The sequence below is a fragment of the Jaculus jaculus genome, chromosome 19 (genome assembly GCF_020740685.1).
Source record: "Jaculus jaculus isolate mJacJac1 chromosome 19, mJacJac1.mat.Y.cur, whole genome shotgun sequence".
Taxonomy (NCBI): domain Eukaryota; kingdom Metazoa; phylum Chordata; class Mammalia; order Rodentia; family Dipodidae; genus Jaculus; species Jaculus jaculus.
The window spans coordinates 51,471,171-51,493,790 of record NC_059120.1 but is presented as its reverse complement, the minus strand read 5'-3'; the positions used below and the strand labels follow the sequence as shown (position 1 = coordinate 51,493,790).

Sequence of the window (22,620 nt, the reverse complement as noted above, 5' to 3'; positions counted from 1 at the left end):
AGCCACCCCTCCAGTCCTAAAATTGTTTATTTTTATTTTAATATGGTTATGCAAAATTATAGCCAAATATTTGGCTCTTTTCTGGCTGGCTTAACATTTATAGAAAGTAGTGATACGGAGTACATTCTGTTCTTGTACATAGCTTATAGTTAAAGGCATTTTTTTCCTTTTGGTTGTGTGCTGTGTGTTTATGCATGTGAGTGCAGGGGTGTATCCCACGGTGTGTGTACAGGGTCAGCCGACAACGTGGGGTGTTGGTTCTCACCTTGTGTGAGTCAGGGTCCCTTGTTCCCTGCTGAGTTTGTCCAGGCTAGCTGGCCCTTGAGCTTCCAGGCAATTCTGTCCCTGCCTTTCTTCTTGCCACAGGCTTGTTAGGAATACACCTGCCTGCGGCACAGCGCACGGCTTCTCGCGCCTTCTGGGGATCTGCGCTCAGGTGCTGAACACTGGTATGGTGGCCCAAGGGTTTCAGCCTCTGAGCCTTCTTCCCAGCCCAACTGAGTGGTCGTTGATTCCTTCCTTCAATAACATCTACTGCATAGCAGAGGGCCTGATGTTGTACTGTACTTTGGTCACATTAAGCCACGTTTCCTATCTTTATAAAGTACACAATCTGGACTGGAGAGATGGCTCAGTGGTTAAGGCGCTACCTGCAAAGTGTAGGGACCCAGATTCGATTCCCCAGGACCCACGTAAAGCCAGGTGCACAAAGTGGCACATGCATCCGGAGTTTGTTTGCAGTGGCTAGAGGCCCTGGTGTGCCCATTCTCTCTCTCTCTCTCTGTCAGTCTCTGCTAATAAATAAACATTAAAAAAAGTTTACAATCTTGTGATGATTGTATATGTCTTTTATATTTCTTTATTTATTTATTGAGATAGGGTCTTGCTGTAGCCCAGACTGATCTGGAATTCACTATGTGGACTCAGGCTGGCCTTAAACTCATAGCCATTCCCCCATGTCAGCTTCCCAAGTGCTGGGATTAAAGGTGTGTGCCATCACACCTGGATTTTTTTCTAATTAATTAATTTATTTATTTATGAAAGAGAGAGAGAGAGAAAGGAGAGAATGGATGTGCAAGGGCCTCTAGCCATTGCAACTGAACAGACGCATGCGTCCCCTTGTGTATCTGGCTTATTCATGTGGCTTATATGAGTGTTGGGGAATCGAACCTGTGTCCTTAGGCTTCACAGGCAAGTGCCTTAATGGCTAAGCCATCTCTCCAGCCCAGGAAATATATATCTTGTTTGTTATTTTGAGGCAAGGTCTCACTCTAGTCCAGGCTGTCCTGGAGCTCTCTCTGTAACCTGGGTTGGTCTTGAACTCATGGTGTTCCTCCTAATGTAGCCTTTCAAGTGCTGGTATTAAGGGTGTGTGCCACCTCACTAGCTCTGAAACATGTATTTATAGAAAGTAATGTTTTATCTTAGATCTCTAGCTGGTCCTTTCTCTGGTATAATCCTTAAAATTTATACCTTTTCAAGATACTTGGAAAGGGAGTTGTTTTTGTTTTCACTACCATTTGAGTTCAAATGCTATTAAAAACAATAGCAGGGCTGAAGAGATGACTTAGTGGTTAGGGCGTTTGCCTGTGAAACCTGAGGACCCATGCTTGACTCCCCAGATCCCACACAAGCCAGATGCACAAATGTGAGGCAACCGCAATGTCTCCCATGCCCACTAGGTGGCGCAAACATGCGGCGTTCAATTTCAGTGGCTGAGGCCCTGGCACACCAATTCTCTCTCGGTCTCTCTCTCTTTTTTCTCTCTCTCTCAAACAAGCAAACAAACCCAAAAAGCAATTAAAGACCTCTTGAAGTCAGACTTCAGTATCTGCAGTAACTCTTGCTGCTTGCTTAGGCTAGTTAGCTGTGGAACTTTGGGACTGAAGCACTTTTGTCTGTTCCCACTCCCTGTGGCGTGGTGAGGTGTGGAGGAGGGGTGTTCATGGGGTGCTGAGGTAGCACTCAGGCTCTTGCTGGGGACTAGAGAAAACCATCTGGGTCTGCTGGCACCGCTCATCCACTTGTTTCTTCCAGAGCTTGCTGACCACAAGCCCCGGTGATTCTCCCGTCTCTGTTCCCTGTAGGGCTAGGGTTACAGACACGCGTGCTCACACACAGCGGTTTATGTGGGGACTGGAGATTGGAACTGTCTTATACTTGCACAGGAAACACACTTAACCGCTGAGCCATCTTGCAAGCCTAAGTCACTGTTTTACTTGGGTTGCCTTCTTTTTCGTTTATTTATTTTTGGATTTTTGAGGTAGGGTCTCGCTCTAGTCCAGGCTGAACTGGAGTTCACTATGTGGTGTCAGGGTGACCTCAAACTCATGAGGACCCTCCTACCTCTCTGCCTCCCTAGTGCTGGGATTAAAGGCGTGGACAGCTAATGAATTATTATTATCATTATTATTGAAGTAGGGTCTTCTCCAGGCTGACCTGGAATTTCCACCTTGTGCATCTGCCTGACATGGGTCCTGGGGAATCGAACCTAGGTCCTTTGGCCTTGCAGGCAAACACCTTAATCGCTAAGCCATCTCTCCAGCAACTAAGTCACTATTTTATAAAATACTTTTTATTTATTTTATTTATTTGCAAGCAGAGAGAGATAGAGAGAAGCAGACAGACAGAGAGAATGGGTGCACCAGGACCTTTAGCCGCTGCGAACAAACTTCATTTTGTGCATTTGGCTTGACATGGGTACTGGGGAATCGAACCTGGGTCCTTAGGCTTCGCAGGAAAGTGCCTTAACTGCTGAGCCATCTCTCCCGCCCCCAGGTCACTATTTTTATGTTAGGCTCTGAGGATGGAGATGAAGTTGCATTCTAATTTGAGGCTTAGTAGCCGCAGCTTCAAGTTACCCTCAGTGGCTGGTGATGTGCGTGTTGGTTTTATGTTAATTACGTGTGAAAGCTCTTGAAGGCTGTGTTCTCCCTGTGGAACACCTGGCATCCTCCCCCGCCCCCAAGTGCTGCCCCTAGGCCGGCCTTGTCTGCGACGCTTGGCTGTGCCGGGGTAGGTGGCCAACAGCTCTGTTTCTTGGCTCAGCTGTGGGGCCCTCCTGAGAGGCTTGAGACTTGAGGTCAAGTTTCATGCCTTGGTCACCGTGGAGCGTTACTGGTGTTAGAGCGCCAGGGCCAGTTCTGAGTTAAGTGGCCCGAACCTGATGCTTTCGTTTTGGGTTACCTAAAGTAGGTTTGCTGAGCTGCTCTGAAAACTTAGAAGTGTTACACCCTCGAATTTTGGTGCAACAAGGTCCCACTTTTTTTTTTTATTCCATTACAAAGTTTTGAATTCTTTTTTTTTTTTTTTTTTACAAAAGTATATTTTATTTATTTATTTGCGAGAGAGAAAGAGGCAGGAGGTGTGTGTGTGTATGGGGGGAGAATGGGTGTGCCAGGGCCTCCAGCCACTGCAAACGAATACCAGATACATGCTTCCCCTTGTGCATCTGGCTGATGTGGGGCCTGGAGAATTGAACCGGGATCCTTTGGCTTTGCAGGCAAACACCTTAACCACTAAGCCATCTCTCCAGCCCTTGAATTCATTTTTTAAAAATTTTGTTTCTTTTTTAAAGAACAATTATGCCTGTGAAGAGGCTCCTTGGATCTCCCTGACCTCGAGGTGATGGCTGGGGATCTTGATTACACGTTACTTCACTTTTCTTTTCTGGGCACGGGAGGGAGGGCACCTCAACCACTGGGTTCTCCTGACCTGCCTAGTTCCCTTGCTTCCCGCTCATGGTTGTTCGCCTGTTCCCCCGTCTTGACAGAACGTTGTCCCCTGCCAGCTGCCTGTTGAGGTGATGGATGGCTTATGTGATGAAACAGCCCAGTTTGCTAAAAGTGACCAGTCACGAGCTGGGCACACTCGTGCACATTTTCCAATAATCCCAGTAATCCCAGAGCTCAGGGAGGCTCGGGCGGAGGGTCACGGCTCACTTGAGGCCAACTAGGACACATGTGAAGACTCTGGCTTAACCAAGCAAAACCAAACAAATCTAAAACCAAAAAAGAGTAATTCTGTTGAAATCCCAAGAGGATGGCTACAACTTGAGGTCAGTCTTGGCAGCATAACGAGTTCCAGGTCAGCGGGAGCCCCATGGAACAGACCCTATCCCCCTAAAATAATACAAAGTTAGAGGGGCTGGGCTGTTAAAGGCATTTGCTTGCAAGTCCTGCTGGCCCAGGTTCAGTTCTCCAGTATCCACGGAAAGCCAGATGCAGAAAGTGGCATAGGCATCTGAGGTGTGTTTGCGAGAGACTTTGGTGTACACAAACACACACAAATAAATAGTTAAAAGAGAGAGAGAGAGAGAGAGAATGGGAGCGCCAGGGCCTCCAGCCATTGCAAATGAACTCCAGACACGTGCATCCCCTTGTGCATCTGGCTAACATGGGTCCTGGGGAATCGAGCCTCGAACCGGGGTCCTTAGGCTTCACAGGCAAGCGCTTAACCACTAAGCCATCTCTCCAGCCCTTAAATGTATTTTTTAAAAGTAAGAATGGAAGACTAGACATAACGCTTCCGCTCTTCCCGTGGTCAGACGCTGTATGGAGAACGCTTTATGTCATTTCACAACCATCTTAGGGATGGTGGCTGTTACTCACTTCACTTTACACATGAAGAGCCAGGATCTCCCTCAAGGTTGCAGGATCTGGAGTAAGGCAGCCTGACTTGAGCTTAGGCTCTCGAGGCTGTGTCTTTCTTTATTTTTTTAAAAAAATATTTATTTGGCCGGGCGTGGTGGCGCACACCTTTAATCCCAGCACTCGGAAGGCAGAGGTAAGAGGATTGCTGAGAGTTCGAGGCCACCTTGAAAATACATAGTGAATTCCAGGTCAGCCTGAGCTAGAGTGAGACCCTACCTTAGAAAACAAACAAACAAACAAAAAAATTATTTGTTTGTTTGTTTATTTATGAGAGAGAGAGAGAGGCATGGAGAGAGAAAGGACGCGCCAGGGCCACCAGGCTCTCCAGCCACAACAAACAAACTCCAGACTCATGCACCCCCTTTGTACATCTGGCTTACATGGGTCCTGGGGAATCAAACCTGAGTCCTTTGGCTTTGCAGGCAAGTGCCTTAACCACTAAGCCATCTCTCCAGCCCCGACTTCTTTATTGATTAAGCCTATTGGATTAAAGCAGTTCCGGAAGACGTTTACTTTCCCTGCAGGTGGAGTTACTAGCAGGCTCTGCTGTATTGGCTGAGTTAGGTCCGTTTGCTATGCAGACAGCTCTGAAGCCCAGTGAAACATGTCTCCTCTCATTATTGGAAAATCTGCATGTAGGCTTTAAAAAAAAAATTATTTATTTATATGTGATGGAGGGAATGAATGGGCATGCCAGGGCCTGTAGCCACTGAAAACGAACTCCAGACGCATGTGCCACCTTGTGCACCTGGCTTACATGGGCACTGGGGAGTTGAACCCGGGTCCTTTGGCTTTGCAGGCAAAACCTTAATCGCTAAGCTATCTCTCCAGCCCTGCTTGCAGGTTTTTAATGCTGTGTCCTTGTATTCACAGGGATGCTTCCTTTGGAAATTGCACTTACAATCTTACCATCCTCGACTGTTTACAAGGAATCAGAAAGGTAATGATGTAGCTCCTCTAGCCGGCGCTGGGCCCGTGGTTGGGAAAAGAACGGTGTCAACGTCCTTGCTTGTTGTGGAAGAGGAATGTAACCAGAGAGCGTACCGCTTTCCTCCTCCTGAGTGAGGATTGATTCACAACGCACAGCCAGCTCTTGGTTTCTGTGGGCTCTTTATCCACAAGTTCAATGAACCTCAGATTGAAAATATTTGAGGGGGTAGTGAGAAACCTGCTTCCATATTGGACATGTGTAGACTTTGCGCTTACCATTTTTCTCACACAATACAGGCAGGCCTTGATATAGCGTTTACATTGTACCAGGGATTAGAAGTTAAGTGTATAGGAAGGCATGGGTTGGTCCTATACACTGTGCCTTTTAATACATAGGGCTTGATATCTGAAGCACTTGAGCCCAAACCCTATGGATACCTCTTGATGACTATGTCCATCGTAGGACAAAGTAGGTGGGGAATAGTCCCCCTTTCTTAGCTAAGCTATTTGTGTCTGGAGAAAAGTTGTAATTTCCTGCTGTGTTTGGTCACCATTTCTCTTCAGGCAAGCATCTTAATCGCTAAGCCATCTCTCCAGCCCACTTCTCTCTCTCTCTCTGTCTCTCCGTTTTTGTGGTTTGTTGAGGTAGGGTCTCACTCCAGGCTGACCTGGAATTCACTACATAGTCTCAGGGTGGCCTTGAACTCATGGCAATCCTCCTACCTCTGCCTCCCGAGTGCTGGGATTAAAGGCATGCGCCACCACGCCTGGCTTTTCAGTCCACCACTTCTTTTCATTATCAAGCTAGATCTTCGTGTGGGAGGGACAGGACGTTATCTGAGCAGCTGTTCTCAAGGAGGTTGGTTCTGGTCCAGCCTAAAATGAATCATAAACTCTGGGGGAGGCACTCTGTGGTTTAGGTTTGAATCAAGCCTTGAGGTGATTTGATATACTGTACACTTAATTAGGTATAGTTATTTAGCGTGTGCGCGTGCGCGCGCACGCACGCACACACACACACACACACATGTCTATAAAATTTATGATGGAGAAGTTAAACTGAACAGTTTTTGGAATATTTAATTTACAATCAGAAGTCACATAAGTTTTGCTGTGAGTTCTAATGAGGGCTCAAAGTATATGATTCTATGTTGAACATAGAGCTATGATCTGTTTTCAGTCAGAAATGTATGTGTTACCTAGCCCATTGGGCCATAAATGTAGTATCCGTGGTGATTCTAGCAAAAGTTTCTTTCTCTGATGTAATATGAAATTGACTGTGTTTTGAGTTGAGAAAGTCAGCTCTCTGTTTTACCTACGTCTGTTTCTGACTTTGCTATTTCACTTTCAGAAATGATTTTAAAGTCTTGAAAACTTGAAAATATTTTTCATATACTTTTCTTTAAAAACAACAACTATGGACATAATTTAACCCATTCCTGTAAACCTTTTGGCCAGAATTTACCTCCAATAATCGTAGCTAAGAGAGTTTGTGGACGGATTACCCTATATACACACCATTATTATTTATATTTATTTATCGTCACCATTATTATTATAGCATTTAGGAACCTTGCCAAAGTGGAGGAAGTATGTCTTGTCCCTGGCATTGTTGTTTTCCTCTCCTTTTGTTTCTTTCATGATGCTCATGAAATTCAGAAGGAGTTTCCTCTGGAACGCTCCTGCCCATTATGACGGTAGCCAGTGTCTTAGTCCCGGACCTCAAGACAACCTTCCCCACCTATGAGAAAGCGGTGACTTGCCCCACGAGCAAAGGCTGCTCTCGATGCACTGTTCCTTATGTAGTGCTGTGCTTTATACAGATGGGTTTTTAAAGGACCTGAGCCATTGTTCAACCTTTCTTTGAGCCAATGACACACTGGTCCATGTAGACTCTCTGACTTAAAAGTGCCTCATTTTGGGCTTTTTTTTGTTTTTTTTGTGACAATGAGTATGCATTCTGAGAATGTATGTAGAGCATGGGCATGTTTTTGCCTTTTAAATTTTTATTTATTTGTTTTGTTTTTTCGAGGTAGGGTCTCGCTGTAGCCCATGCTGACCTGGTATTCACTATGTAGTCTCAGGGTAGCCTCGAATTTATGGCAATCCTCCTGCCTCTGCCTATCAAGGGCTGGGATTTAAGCATGCACCACTACAGCTGGCTGTGTTTTGCCTTTTAAGGGAAAATGTTATTCTGACTTTGATGGGTGGCTGTTGTGATAGTATTTTGATCCTATGAACACATGGAAACAAACACAATATAAAGATTAAAAAAAAGTAGATTGTTCAGGGTATATTTTTCTCACTGTTTTCTCTAGCAGAGTAAATGTATATGTATGAACTAGGTTGCTTTTTTTATTTAATTTATTTATTTTTATTTTTTGTTTATTTTTATTTACTTATTTGGGAGCAACAGAGAGAGAGAAAGAGGCAGATAGAGAGAGAGAGAGGGACAGAGAATGGGTGCGCCAGGGCCTCCAGCCACTGCAAACAAACTCCAGACGCGTGCACCCCCTTGTGCATCTGGCTAACGTGGGATCTGGGGAACTGAGCCTCGAACCAGGGTCCTTAGGCTTCACAGGCAAGCACTTAACCGCTAAGCCATCTCTCCAGCCCTTCAAAACCTTTTAAATGAACATTCTGTTGTAACCTGTATAAGCTTCATGATTTAGGCAATAAATGACTCTTTGTCCTGAAAATATTAGATCTGATAATTTTTTTTTTTTTTTTTTTGCTAAAATAAGACTTTATTTTCAAAGACAGTGGACATAGAAGACCTTCGACTGGACAGATGTAGATTCTAAACCCAAGGATCTTCCCATGACACAGTTGCTTGCTTTGGTGATTCCTATTTTTAGCTTCCTGGAGAAGAGATCTTTTCCCATAAGCCATCTTCATTTTTTTTTATAGAGGAGAGCTTTATTTCCAGGAAACAGTGTACTTACTGGAGATGGGTATTTTTTTAAAAACATCAAGGTGGATCTAATATGTTCAACAAAATGGGGGGGCTCGGCCAGAGGTGACGTGGAGAGGTTCTCTAGTATTTGCTTGTCATCTTGCTGCAACCAGAAATCCACATGTGGAAATGGCGTCCAGGAATACGGGCCTATTCGAAGTTGCTCTGTCTTTGCATCATAAATGCTAATCAGCGGGCCTCCTGCTAAAGCTCGTGCGGCTCGCAGCTCCTCCTCCGGGCCTCGATCTTGGAAGGAAGCTCTGTAAATCTCTGCAGTTTTAACGTTGACTGCAATGCCATATATTACTGGAAAGTGGTTTCTATTTTCTTCCCGGTCATTTAATTCTGTCACACACAAAGTCACTAAGTGAATATCCTCATCTTGTTTGTCAAACTCACTAAGAAGTTGATCGGTAAGTCTCTGTGACAGCTGCCTGTCATCACTGAAGCCTCCCACAAGGTGCACGTCCAACCTTCCACACTGTGTGATCAGAAAAGGACTTTATGGAGTTCATGATCAAGGGCACCTCGGCTTTGGTGTCAGCTCCATCACAATGTGTCAAGCATGTCGCCCCATTACCTGTGTGCCTCAGGACCACAATGTGACAAGTGGTGGCATCATCAGAACCCAGAATGGAGATGGAGCCTCCAGTGGCGGGTGGGCTCGGACCAGCTCCGCTGCGGACTGCGGCAGCCGCACTCGGCGCCCCTCCACGAGCAGGGGCATCGCGGAGGCGGCCAACCGGCCCAGGGAGGCGGCGGCGGCCACCCCAGCCCCGTAGATCTGATAATTTTTAAGTCATTACTTACAAATAGGAATGTAAGGTTTTTCTCTGTGTTGTTAATATCAGTTCTTTTGAAGTTGTAAGAACAGTGAGTGCACACTCATTCTGTCTACAACTATTGCTTTGATATCCCCTTTTTGGTAAATATTTCATTATGATGAAAAGAAATCACAACCATTTGAGAGATGGAGAGATGGCTTAGCGGTTAAGGTGCTTGCCTGCAAAACCTAAACTCAGGTTCCATCCTCCAGATCCCATGTAAACTAGATGCACAAGGTGGCGCATGCATGGATTTCGTTTTCAGTGGCTAGAACCTCTGGCATACCCATTCTCTCTCTCTCTCTAGTAAGTTAAAAAAATATTTAAAAAACCATTTGGGAATCATTGATTTTTCTCCTGACAACTTAAACACGATGGATGTGTCCTGTCAAAAGTCTAATTAACAGTAGGTTTTAACTTTGAATTTACTGCTTAGTTCAATTTTATTTACATTATTAATTTTGCATATAAAATAAATATAAATTGGAAAAGAGGTTTCTTCTGTGGGGTATATTTTTACATTGAGTTCCATTTCTAAGATAAAACCACGTTTCTGGTGCTATAAAGTTATTTGTAGAATTCTGTGAGAAAGATCACAAGTTTTATGTGCTTTCATTGAGGTCTGGGGGGAAGCATTTTGTTTGTAGGAGTTCTAGAAGTGATGAATCGAGTGCATCAATGTTGTGTGAAAACACTAATTCCAGTTCTGCTTTTAGGGATTACAGCATGGATTCTTTGACTTTGAGACATTTGATGTGGATGAATATGAACATTATGAGGTTTGTACACTTAAAGTTTTGCAGATTTTAATTTAACATTAAACATTTAAAAAATCGAACACTTGTATTATCTGCTAAATGAAAAGCATTTATGAGAGTTTCAAAAAAATGATGCTTTGGTGGTTATTACCTTTGAACTTGGAGTCATCAAAATCATCAATCTGTCTATCATCTATCTATCTATGTATTATCTGTCTGTATTTACTTACCTGTGTAGTCTCAGTGTGTCTTCAAACTCACAGAAGTCCTCTGTCTCCCTAGTGCTAGGATTAATGTGTGCACCACTAATACTGGAAATATCTACTTATCTATCTGTCTATCATCTATTATCTATCTTTTTTTTTTTTTTTTTTCGAGGTAGGGTCTCACGCTAGCCCAGGCTGACCTGGAATTCACTATGGAGTCTCAGGGTGGCCTTGAACTCATGGCAATCCTCCTACCTCTGCCTCCCAAGTACTGGGATTAAAGGCATGCGCCACCATGCCTGGCTATTATCTATCTATCTATCCATCCATCCATCCATCTGTCTAATCATTTATCTATCATCTACCTACCTCTTTCTTTTTTCTTTTTCTTTCATCAAACTTATATAGACAGTCTCTTTGCACCTTTAGATAATTTTTTTTTTTTTTTTTCGAGGTAAGGTCTCCCTCTGGCTCAGGCTGACCTGGAATTCACTATGTAGTCTCAGGGTGGCCTCAAACTCACGGTGATCCTCCTACCTCTGCCTCCCGAGTGCTGGGATTAAAGGCGTGCGCCACCACGCCCGGCTCCCTTTAGATAATTTTGAAGTATAGTTTGGTAGTGAAATTCTAAGTGTTATTTTATGCTAGGTCTTATTCAAAACAAAAGTGGATCTGTGTCTTATGATACTCAAATGGTTGCACATACTTCGTTCTAAGAGGTGGCTAACGTTTTTCTCACGGCACCATTATGAAGTCTTGCCTGCCCGGGGGTGTAGGTGGAGTGTCTAGGCAGAGGTCTCCATGCAGGGACGTGCTGTGAGGAGCCACTGAAGAAACCTTTCCAGTACGATAAGGACAGGCCCAGAACCAGCTGACATTTTCTGAGGGACGAGGAGGTCCGCATTCCCTGAACGTGAGCTCACTTGTTGGGTCTCTCCGTAGGAGCAATTGCATTGATCACCGTCCTTAGCGGTGTGAGGCAACCCCCCAACTTTGGGCTTTAGTCTAGACTGTGTTTACCCGATTCTCCTGCGTCCACATCACAAGCACCATGCATTCGAAGACAAACTGGTTATCTGTCAGCCAAGCTTGGTTCCTGCTTTGGTCATTCGTGTCATGGCCCCTCATCTAGACCAGAAAAACCCCTCTATATGCCTTGCGTGTCCCGTGAGCATTGAAATCTCATGGCTGGTGCCCAAGGACGTGCTCTCTCCCACTTCCTTCACCCTGCTTAGGTCTCAGCCCACCTTCTCCGTGGACTGCTCTGAGCACTCTGCCCGAGCCCTGGCCTTCTCCCCACGCTGCCTGAAACCTGGCTGGCGATCTGACAACTGTGCCCTCTTCCTTCCGCTCCTGTTCTTGACCTCAGAGGAAATGTGGCGAGGCTCTTGTGTGGTTTTCTTAGCTGAGCTGAGCTCCAGCCTCTCTGTGGCCTCGTCTGTTTCTTCCATGCCACTCGGGCTCCGGCCCCTCTGAGCTTCTTGTTTACCATTTCTTAAATGCCCGAGGGTCCCTCTGTCCAGCTGCCCATCTCCCTCAAGTCTCTCCGCCATTCAGCATGTTGCTAGCTCTACAGAGACCAGATCTCTGCCCTGGAGAGCTCCGTACCGTAAATTTCAAGTTTTCTTTTTGATTTTCTTTTTATTTATTTGCAAGGAGAGAGAAAAATGAATTAGAATTGGCACATGTCAGGGCCTCGAACCACTGCATACAGCACTTTGTGCACCTGACTTTACGTGGGTACTGGGGATTTGAACCTGGGTTGTTGGCCTTTGCGTACAAGCACCTTAACCACTGAGCCATCTCTCCAGCCTGTTTTTTTAATTTCAAGTTTTATGACTCACACTTCCTATTTCTTTAAATCATGGTTATTTACATCCAGGGTTATTTGCCCTATTAGACTGTAAATTCTCTGTGGATAGAACACGATCCTTGTAGAAAAACACATACTATGTTCTTGGATAGAAAACCTTAACATCAGAGCTGGGCATGGTGGTGCATACCTTTAATCCCAGCACTCGGGAGGCAAAGGACTTCTGTGAGTTCAAGGCCAGCCTGAGACTACAGAGTGAATTCCAGGTCAGCCTGTACTAGAGCGAGACCCTACCTCAAAAACAAACAAACAAACAAAACAAAACAAAACAAAACAAAAAATCTTAACATCATAAAATTGCTATTTCTTCCAAAATTCGTAAGTTTAGTATAATTTATTGAAAATTTCTAAAACTATTTAAACAATTTTTTTTTTTGTCAATTTGTTTTTCGAGGTAGGGTCTTGCTCTAACCCAGGCTGACCTGGAATTCACTCTGTAGTCTCAGGGTGGCCTCAAACTCATGATGATCCTCCTACCTCTGCCTCCTGAGTGCTGGGATGAAAGGTGTGCGCCACCACGCCTGGCTCCTTTTTAAATTCTTAAGAGCTGTGTGTGTGCTGAGATGGGGTACATTTTAAGTAGTGGCAGAAGAATCCCTTCGTAGAAACAAAAAGAACCCTCAGAAAACTAGGAACAGAGGGCAGTGTGTTTACAAGGGACCAGATTGGGTAACACATGCATATCATGGAATGTTATATAGTCATTTAAGAATTAATTGAGGGCTGGAGAGATGGCTTAGTGGTTAAATGCTTGCCTGTGAAGCCTAAGGACCTCGGTTTGAGGCTTGATTCCCCAGGACCCACGTAAGCCAGATGCACAAGGGGGCACATGTGTCTGGAGTTCATTTGCAGTGGCTGGAGGCCCTGGTACGCTCATTCTCTCTATCTCTCTGCCTCTTTCTCTCTGTGTCTGTGTCAAATAAATAATAAATAAATAAAAATATTTAAGAAAAGAATGAATTGAGCTATACTGCTTACTCTGGAGTGATTCCTATGATGCTTTATAATAAATTATCTAAAACGTATTTTATAACTGCGAAGAAAAGACCCAGAAGAGTGCTTGTAATCACCCAGTAAAAAGTACGACATCTTAACAAGATTCCCCCGCGCCATCAAGTACATATGTCATATGTACATATATGTCACTAGCACCTGAGCCGAGGTGATGTGCTTAGAGAGTTTCCTTACTGGAGCTTCAATTTTATAGACCTCCAACTTGCAGGGTTATCTTTTGAGATCCTATACCTAATTTTGTATTAATACTTTTGTACTTTTAAAGTTAACCTCCAAGTAAGATAAGATGTGCCATCCCTGACCTCTCCCCCGCAAAAACAACCCACCTTCAAACCCTGACATCCGCCCTATGTATAGGAACATGAAGGAAAGTAAGTGGAACATGCTGAAACCTTTTCAGTTGAAAGACAGACACAGGGATGGGGACAGAGAAGAAAAGGGAGGCCTGAGCACCATCATCTAGAGGAGAAAATTACTTGGTCCTGCCTCCTCCTTTTCCCCCTCCCTCCCTCCTCCTTTCCCTTCAGTAGTGATGTTGAGGGGTACTTGGAACAGCCATTGAAACCCCAGGAACAGGCAGCATAATTTCATTATTACAAAGAAACACAAGTCTGATAAAAAGGTGATCCTCCCACTTTTACCTGAGTTCAAACAAGCCGGGTAACGGCAGTGGCTTGGGTGGTGTTGCGGTCAGGTTCGCATTACTGGCAGAAAACACCCGACCAAGAGCAGCTTGTGGGAAGAAAGGTTTATTTTGGCTTACAGCTATAGGGGAAGCTCCATGATGGCAGGGGAAAAGGATAGCATGAGCAGGGGGTGGACATCACCCCCTGGCCAATGGACAACAGCAACAACAGAGTATACCAGACACTGGCGAGAGGAAGCTGGTTATAACACCCATAAGCCTGCCCCCAACAATACACTGTCTCCAGGAGGCTTTAAATTCCCAAATTGCCCTCAGCTGGGGACCTACCATTCAGAACACTCAAGTTTATGGGGACCCCTGAATCAAACTGCCACGGGTGGGCATATGAAAAGGCTCCTGCCAAACATCTTCTGCAAATGAACATTGGTTCTGTCACATATCTTCTCAAATAAAAATTCACAGACTGTGGTTGGCACATGGTAGGCATTTCATACATGCTTGTGCTGAATAAAGGACCATCTTTGTCAGTGGTCTGGGGCCTAAGCTTGCTCACTGTTCCCTCCCTCCCTCCCTTCCTTCCTTTTTTTCTTTCTTATTTATTGACTTTTTAATAAAAGGGATGTACTCTTAGACCGTCCTCCCCCTCCCTAATTCCACAGAGGGTCTTCTTAGGTGGGGTCATTGGTACTCATTATGGGGACCAAGAGGCCTCAGTGAATCTGGGATAAGGGGGTACATGGTGCCTCAGGCCAGTCCCACCCCCTGAGGCTCTTATAGTCTTTATATGTTATATATCATATTAATATATTATTATATATTATATGTATTTTGTTTTTTTTTTTTTGAGGTAGAGTCTTACTCTAGCCCAGAACGACCTGGAATTCACTATGTAGTGTCAGGCTGGCCTCAAGCTCACAGCGATCCTCCTACCTGTGCCTCCCAAGTGTTGGGATTAAAGGCGTGCACCACCACGTCTGGCTCCCCTGTTATTTTATTTTATTTATTTATTCAGATTTTTCGAGGTAGAGTTTCACTCTGTTCCAGGCTGACCTGGAATTAACTGTGTAGTCTCAGGGTGGCCTAGAACTCATGGCAATCCTCCTACCTCTGCCTCCCGAGTGCTGGGATTAAAGGTGTGCGCCACCACGCCCGGCCCTCCTGTCATTTTAAAGCCGTGCTGTCCATTACAAATATTATAATTAGGGCTGGAGAGATGGCTAAGTGGCTAAAGGTACTTACTTGCAAAGCCTGATGACCCAGGTTCAACTCCCCAGTACCAATAGATGGACAAAGTGCCATATGCATGTGGGGTTTGTTTGCAGTGACAGGAGGCCCTAGTGAGCCCGTAATCCTTCTCTATCTCCCTCTCTTACTCTCTCTGTCTATAAGTAAATAGAATAAAAAAGAAACATTACAATTAGTCATATGCACATTTTAACATTCTAGTAGCCACATTAGGAAAAGTAAAAAAAAAAAAAAAGGGATGGAATTTCATTTTAGTATATTTTATTTTTTAATATGTTCAGGTTATCATTTCAATAAGTACTTAATATGGAAATGATAAAGGAAATACTTGACATTTTAAAACTTAAACCTTTGAAGCGCAGTGTTTTGTTTACATTGTGACCTGCCTTAATGTGGTCTGTTGACATTTCAAGTCCATGGTGACCACAGCCGATGAGGGCACAGAGCCCAGCTCGGGAACGACAGGCTCGGCCGCCTATTGTCAAGGTCCCCAGTGAGACACGAAGCCTAGCAGAAGAACAGGTTATGTTTCCTGGCTTTATTTGATCTTATTATTCACACGAGCGTTCAAGACTCTGTCCTGTTTAGAAGGCTTGGCGAAAGATACCTTGGGCTTTTGATTACTTTCATGTGACTTACAAATGGCGCACTCTATTTAGAACTGATAAATAGCAGGGGATTGGTTTCCACCTAGTACACTTGTCTTCCGAAACGTGGCCTTTGCCACCTGTCATGGAGCTGCCCATTTCCTCACTGTTCACACGGGCATGATTCTGGCAGCTCTGCTTGGAGGAACCAGGAAAAAAAGTAAAGAAGAAGAAGAAAAAAAAAAAACAAAGCCACAAGACAGCGATCTTCAAACTCCTATAGGAATCATTGTCTAAGCATTTGTACTTCCCAGCCGGACTCTTCAGGTTTTCTCAAAGAACTTGAGGAGCAAGGGAACAAACAGCTACTCCTTTGAATCTAGCCATTGATTTATTTAGAAAAAATAAAAGAAAAGAAAACATAGACTTTGTGTCCCAGGGGAACCGCGAAGGTGAACGCGTTTGAGTGTTCCCTGTGTCTGTAGGTCCGTGCGGAGTGGCGTGGCTCTCCAGCTGTGAAGTCGGCGTTCGTGGAGGACTTTGGGGTAGCGCCGATTCCCAGAGTCAGCACTCAGTGTTTGCTGGATCGTCTGAGGAGTAGCCATCTGCCGTGGTTGGAGTCAGATGTCCCCATAAATTCATCTGTTCTGAATGCTCCATCCCCAGCTGGTGGCAGTTTGGGAGGGGGAGTCACTGGGGATGGGCTTAGGGATATTTTCCCCCTGCCAGAGTTCAGGTGACTCTCTTGTTGCCGTTTTCCGCCTGTGGTGGCAAGAACTGATGTCCACCCTCTGCTCATGCCATGCTTCCCCACCTCCACCCCGTCACAGTAAGGCTTCCCCTCTAGCCTGTAAGTCAAAATAAACCTTTTCCTCTTATCAACTGCTTTTTTAAAATTAATTTTTAAATTAATTTTGTACTCAGTGAATGCAGTCAAGTTGGTACCATAGTTAGGCTCGACCACGTCCTACCCCCCACCCTCCTTGTTGAGGTATGTGGGTCGTGCATTGTGGAGTTAGCCATCAGTTATGGGTAGGAGGAAATGCCTCTGTGTGTTATGACCCAATGTGTGGCTCTGACATTCTTTCCGCCCCCTCTTCCGCAAAATTTCCCTGAGCCATGTTGGGTTCACTTTAGGTCTGCTTCAGTGATGAAGTGTTGGGAGCCTCTGTGTCTTGGAATATCTGAATTGGTAGGAGTTGATTGTTCTCTGTGTTGATCTCCTTCATCCTTGTGCTGGTACCTGGTTCACCAACAAAACAGCACCCTTTCTTGTTTCTCCAATCGTTCTTAGTTTCTGCTGGGGCCCTTTTGAGGTGTTATCAGCTGCTTTTGGTTGGGTGTTTTGTCCCAGCAACAAGAAAGTATCTACAACTCTGTCCTTACTAAACAGTGCTTTGCCTAAACACCACTGATTATTAATGAGGTCATTATTTATTTTTGAAAAATTATTATTTATGAGAGAGAGCGAGAGAATGAGAGAGAGAATGGGCATACCAGGACCTCTAGCCAGTGCAAATGAACTCTAGACACATGTGCCGCCTTGTGCATCTGGCTTACTTAGGTACTGGGGAATTGAACCTGGGTTCTTAGGCTTTGCAGGCAAGTGCCTTAACCAGTAAGCCATCTGTCCAGCCCAGCTGAGGTCATTCTTAATGACTGTTCCCCAGGGAGTTTTGGAGTTCAGTCTTCAATTCATTGTCTTCTTCTGCTCACCAGAAGGCTTGCTATTCAGGACGAGGTCCCTCTGTTGTCCACACAAAGGGGATCTGACGGGAAACCATAGACGGAGAGCTCGCCCAGTCGCAATGCTCTGTTCTTAGGGCTTTTGGCTCATGCAGTTTCCAAGAGGCGCCCCAAGTATCCTTTGGGTGATAAATTGGAACTTAATGTTCAAAAGGCATTTCAGAACTAACTTAGGGGCTGGAGAGACGCCTTAGCAGTTAAGGTGCTTGCTGACAAAGCCAAAGGACCCAGGTTCGATTCCCCAGGACCCACATAAAGCCAAATGCACACGTGATGCACGTGTCTGGAGTTCATTTGCAGTGGCTGGAGGCCATGGCGTGCTCATTCTCTCTGTCTCTCAAATAAATAAATATTTAAAAATATATTTTAAAAACTTACTTTTCTTTCTTTCTTTCTTTCTGTCTGTCTGTCTTTCTTTCTTTTTCCAAGATAGGGTCTTGCTCTAGCACAGGCTGACCTGGAATTCATCTGTAGTCTCAGGGACGCTTCACGCTCATGGTGATCCTCCTACCTCTGCTTGCCTGTGCTGGGATTAAAGGTGTGCGCTGCCACGCCCGGCTTCTTTTATTTCTTTGAGCTATTTTATACATGCTGTTGTTATCCTTCCCTCACAATAAGTCATTTTTGTGTGTGTGAAAGACTGCTTTGTAAAGTAGCGTTGTCATAGGAGGGTCTTTTTTCAGACGGTCCAGCTGTTGGGGACTTGACCCTGGGCTCTTACCCACCACTGACAAAGCCAGGCCCCAGCGTCAGCCTGGGCAAGTGAGAGCTACACCCGGCTGCTGCCTGCCCGAGGACAGAGTCGCGGCCCAGGGTCCCCCTTTGTCACGCATCATGCCGCCCAGAAAAAATGGTAGCGTGCGCTCCACACCTGTGGTTGCAGCTCACAGCTGTCGGCAACTGGCCCGGGGACTGTAGTTGCCCTAGTCCCTGCCCGGGTCACTGCGTCATGGTCACGGGTCGGGAAGCTCTGGGCCTCACACATAGTGGGGGGACAAGCCTCGAGAAGCCCCCTCCTCCTCCCTTTTCTGTTTGTCGTGAGATAAACGTGCCGCTCATTAGCATATTGTATGCGCGAGGCCCCCTCCCCCCAAACCAGGATGCTGCCTTCAATTTCATTTCTTCTTTTTTTTTTTTTTTAAATTTATTTATTTGAGAGCGACAGACACAGAGAGAAAGACAGATAGAGGGAGAGAGAGAGAATGGGCGCGCCAGGGCTTCCAGCCTCTGCAAACGAACTCCAGACGTGTGCGCCCCTTGTGCATCTGGCTAACGTGGGTCTTGGGGAACCGAGCCTCGAACTGGGGTCCTTAGGCTTCACAGGCAAGCGCTTAACCGCTAAGCCATCTCTCCAGCCCCAATTTCATTTCTTCAGCTTCATTTGCAGGGTTGGAATCTTTGCTTTCGCCGCCTCCTACGCAGCACCTGTGTAACCTGGGCTTTATTCTGGAGAAGTGGCGCGTTTCGTTCTTTATTTAAAGTCCCCATCTCCATGCGGCTCCAACTAGTTGTTAACGCAGAATTTCTCACTGATCCTGGACTGGCTGAAAGGTGACTGTTTTCACTCCCTAGCCAACTCGTGGGTCATTTTCTCCAGAAGGATGCTTTCTTTTGGAGGGGGGCCGGGCGGGCAGGAAGAGCTCTGTTTTCTCGAAAGTGGTTTCACACCATCCTAGTTACATTACTGTGCAGTTATCTGGAACTACGGGCAATAGTTGGGGCACCCTGGATGCCCGGAGATGGTTCTTTCTCCCCTCGTGGGCCTCTTTCATCATGTCTTCTTCACCTTACTGTCAGGCTGTGGACTTAAAAATTAAATCTGGGCTGGAGAGGTGGCTTAGTGGTTAAGCGTTTGCCTGTGAAGCCTAAGAACCCCAGTTTGGCTTGATTACCCAGGACCCAAGTTAGCCAGATGCACAAGGGGGCGCACACATCTGGAGTTCTTCTGCAGTGGCTGGAGGCCCTGGCGCTCCCGTTCTCTCTCTTTCTGTCACTCTCAAATAAATAAATAACTAAAAATAAACAAACAAACAAAATTAAGTCTGATGATATCATTCCCTTATTTTAAACCTGCCATGGGCCTCACTGACTAGAAGTAGGGAGTAAGTGCAAACCCCTTACTGTGGACCAGAGTTCTTCTTTTCCCTTTCTTTCCATCTCCTCCTTCCCCATTCCTTCCTCATCCTCAAACCCACGCAACTTCGCAGAGGGCAGCCCTGCTCTGACTTTTGTCCCCGTGGGCCCTGTTTTTGCCACCGTGTTGACATGGCCATCGTCAGCCCCGTGCGGACTTGACTTGTGCATCCTTGCACGTCTGTGTCTCCCGTGCTTGTGGGCAGGAACTGTGTCTTACTCACCTTTCTGTGAACAAGTAACCAGCTAACAAGTTTACTCCTAGCGGGTAGTCATTAAATAATCTTCCCTGGAATGAAAGCAGTAAGAAATAGATGAGCGAAGGGAAACTGAAAGCAGGAGAGTGGTGCATTTCAGGCTGTTTTATATGATCCGTTTTCAGTGGAAAGTGTTTCATGTGTTAAGAACCTCTTCTGGTTCTGTCACCACACTTTGGGGGACACATTCACAGCGGTTAGAAACTTCTCGAAACGACGCTTCTTTCTTTCATCATCAGCTAATCTTCAGGGCAAGAATTAAATGCCTTGTAATTATCAATGAAGAATGAAGTAGTTATTTGCAATGTGGAGTGGTAGTCAGTGTGAGAGTAATCTGACACCAGGCCCTACGTACGAACGCCAACTTAGTTATGACTGGGGAGGCTGCACCCTTCAGTGGATGAGCTGTCACCCTCTCCACGTGATGTGGACTCTTGACTTTGCCCTTTGCCGTGTGCCCTGAGACCCGGTCTCAGGTGAGCAGTGGGAATGGCATATGATGTGTAATGGCTTCGCTTTGGAGAATTTGTAGGGCAAGCTAGAATGTCACTGGGAGCGGGGGCTGCTCGGCGTGGGGCCTTTGGTTCGTGGAGCGTCTCCTGGAACCAGTAGAGATTCCACCCACCGTGACTGCGAACTCCTGCCACGGGCCTGGGGTCAGGCGGGCCTCCGAGTGCGGGCGTGTGGGCCTTTCCTCACCGTCTGGAGCAGTTATTGAGGCGTGCCTCCCTCAATGATGTGAGCATTAGAAGGAAGATTAGACACATTCCTGTGGTGCCTCCCTATCCTGTAGTGTTGATTTCACCATTCGGGAGCCCAGATTCCTTCCTGGCCAGCTGCTACAGGGGAGGAACTCGGTGTGTCCACATCTGCTAAGAAATCCTCCCCCATTGCTAGTTAAAGATCATGTTGGTTAAGTCCGTAAACACTTCAACAGGCTGGGCATGGTGGTGCATGGCTTTGATCCCAGCTCTTGGGAGATAGAGGTAGGAGAATCATCATGGGTTTGAGGCCAGCCTGAGGACTATATGGTGAGTTCCAGTTCAGCCTGGGCTAGAGTGAGTCCCTACCTCGAAAAACCAAAACACAACAACAAAAACTTCAGCTGGTCTGCTGTGACCTAAGCACTTGTCCATGTTTGTTTTCTTTTTAATTATTGTTTGATTTCTGTTCTTCTCCCCTCCCCTCCCCTCCCCTCCCCTCCCCTCCCCTCCCCTCCCCTCCCCTCCCCTCCCCTCCCCTCCCCTCCCCTCCCCTCCCCTCCCCTCCCCTCCCCTCCCCTCCCCTCCCCTCCCCTCCCCTCCCCTCCCCTCCCCTCCCCTCCCCTCCCCTCCCCTCCCCTCCCCTCCCCTCCCCTCCCCTCCCCTCCCCTCCCCTCCCCTCCCCTCCCCTCCCCTCCCCTCCCTCCCTCCCTCCCTCCCTCCCTCCCTCCCTCCCTCCCTCCCTCCCTCCCTCCCTCCCTCCCTCCCTCCTTTCTTTCTTTCTTTCTTTCTTTCTTTCTTTCTTTCTTTCTTTCTCTATCTTTCTTTCTATTTGAGAGAGAGAGGAGGCAAATAGAGAAAAAGAATGAGGATGGGCATGCCAGGGCCTGCAGCGACTGCAAATGAACTCCAGACACATGTGCCCCCTTGTGCATCTGGTTTACGTGGGTCCTGGGAAATCAAACCTAGGCCCTTAGGCTTCGCAGTCAAGTGACTTGACCACTAAGCAATCCTTCCTCAACCTCCCAAGTACTGGGATAACAGACATCTATCACGCCCAGCATGTTCTTTCTTTAGCCTCCAGACTTGCGAGGGAGCAACTCTGTACTGTATTATGACCTTGGCCTTCTCAACTCCGCCAAAGCAGCTCCCAGAAGCCTAGGAGTTGAGCCAAGGCGTGTGGCTGCGGCTGCCCCTCTTCTCCTTGAGTCACTCTGGCCGCTTTTGAATTCTGGACACATATCCTTCTCTAACTTGTCAGATGCCGTCTCTCACATTTCTCCTCTTCCCACCTCTACCATCTTTGCTCACTCAGTCTGCCTCATGTCTCCACTCATGGCCACCATGAACTCTATAGAGTCTGTGAATTCTGTTTGGTTCACGGAGTGTCTTTCTTTTTTTAAAAAAAATATATTTATTTGAGAGAGAGGGAGAGAGGGAGAGAGTGGGCACATCAGGGCCTCCAGCCACTGCAAACAAACTCCAGGCACATGGGCCACCTTGTGTATCTGGCTTACGTGGGTCCTGGGGACTTGAACCCAGATCCTTTGGCTTTGCAGACAAGCACTTTAACCGCTAAGCCATCTCCCCAGCCCTGCACACACTTTCTATAATTGAGCAACCTGCTTTTGTTTCAGCCACAGTTTTTGTGTACTCTGGTAGGGATTTTTTGCTTGCCGTTCTATCTGCAAAGGTGTTTACTGGTCCAGACTGTGGGAGTGGTTTCCTAAAAGCCCTCGCTGTGCGGAGTCCCTCGCTCTCTCGGGCGGTCGCTGGCTGAGCGGGCTCATGGCGACCTCCGCTCGCTGTTTCTCCCTCCCCCAGCTGTTGCTGGCTGAGCCGCATCCGTCCTCCCCAGAGCCACTTCCTCTCCGCTCCACCATACTGTTCCACTCAAAAACAGATCGGAAGCAATAATCTGGAATGTGATTATTATTTACAGCCGGAGGGCATGGAAACTTAATTTAAACCAAACAATTCAACTGTTTACTTTGCTTTAAGCTAATAAAGTGTTCATCTTCCTAGATGTTTGCATTAGTGTAATGTCGCTGTACTGCCAACATGGATTGTTTTAGAAGTGAGGGGAACACAA

At 46.2% G+C, this 22,620-nt stretch overlaps 1 protein-coding gene and 1 pseudogene across 2 annotated transcripts in view; one reads left to right on the top strand and one right to left on the bottom strand.

Moving 5' to 3' along the window:
• Nucleotides 1-22,620, top strand: part of Cdc14a (cell division cycle 14A) — a 190,666-nt gene that overhangs the window by 87,409 nt on the left and 80,637 nt on the right. For both annotated transcript variants that reach the window (XM_045138596.1, XM_045138595.1), the window contains exons 6-7: nucleotides 5,526-5,592; nucleotides 10,079-10,141. In XM_045138596.1, the coding sequence (XP_044994531.1) occupies nucleotides 5,526-5,592; nucleotides 10,079-10,141 (130 nt within the window). The remainder of the gene's footprint in view (nucleotides 1-5,525; nucleotides 5,593-10,078; nucleotides 10,142-22,620) is intronic.
• Nucleotides 8,467-9,265, bottom strand: LOC123456042 (annotated as a pseudogene).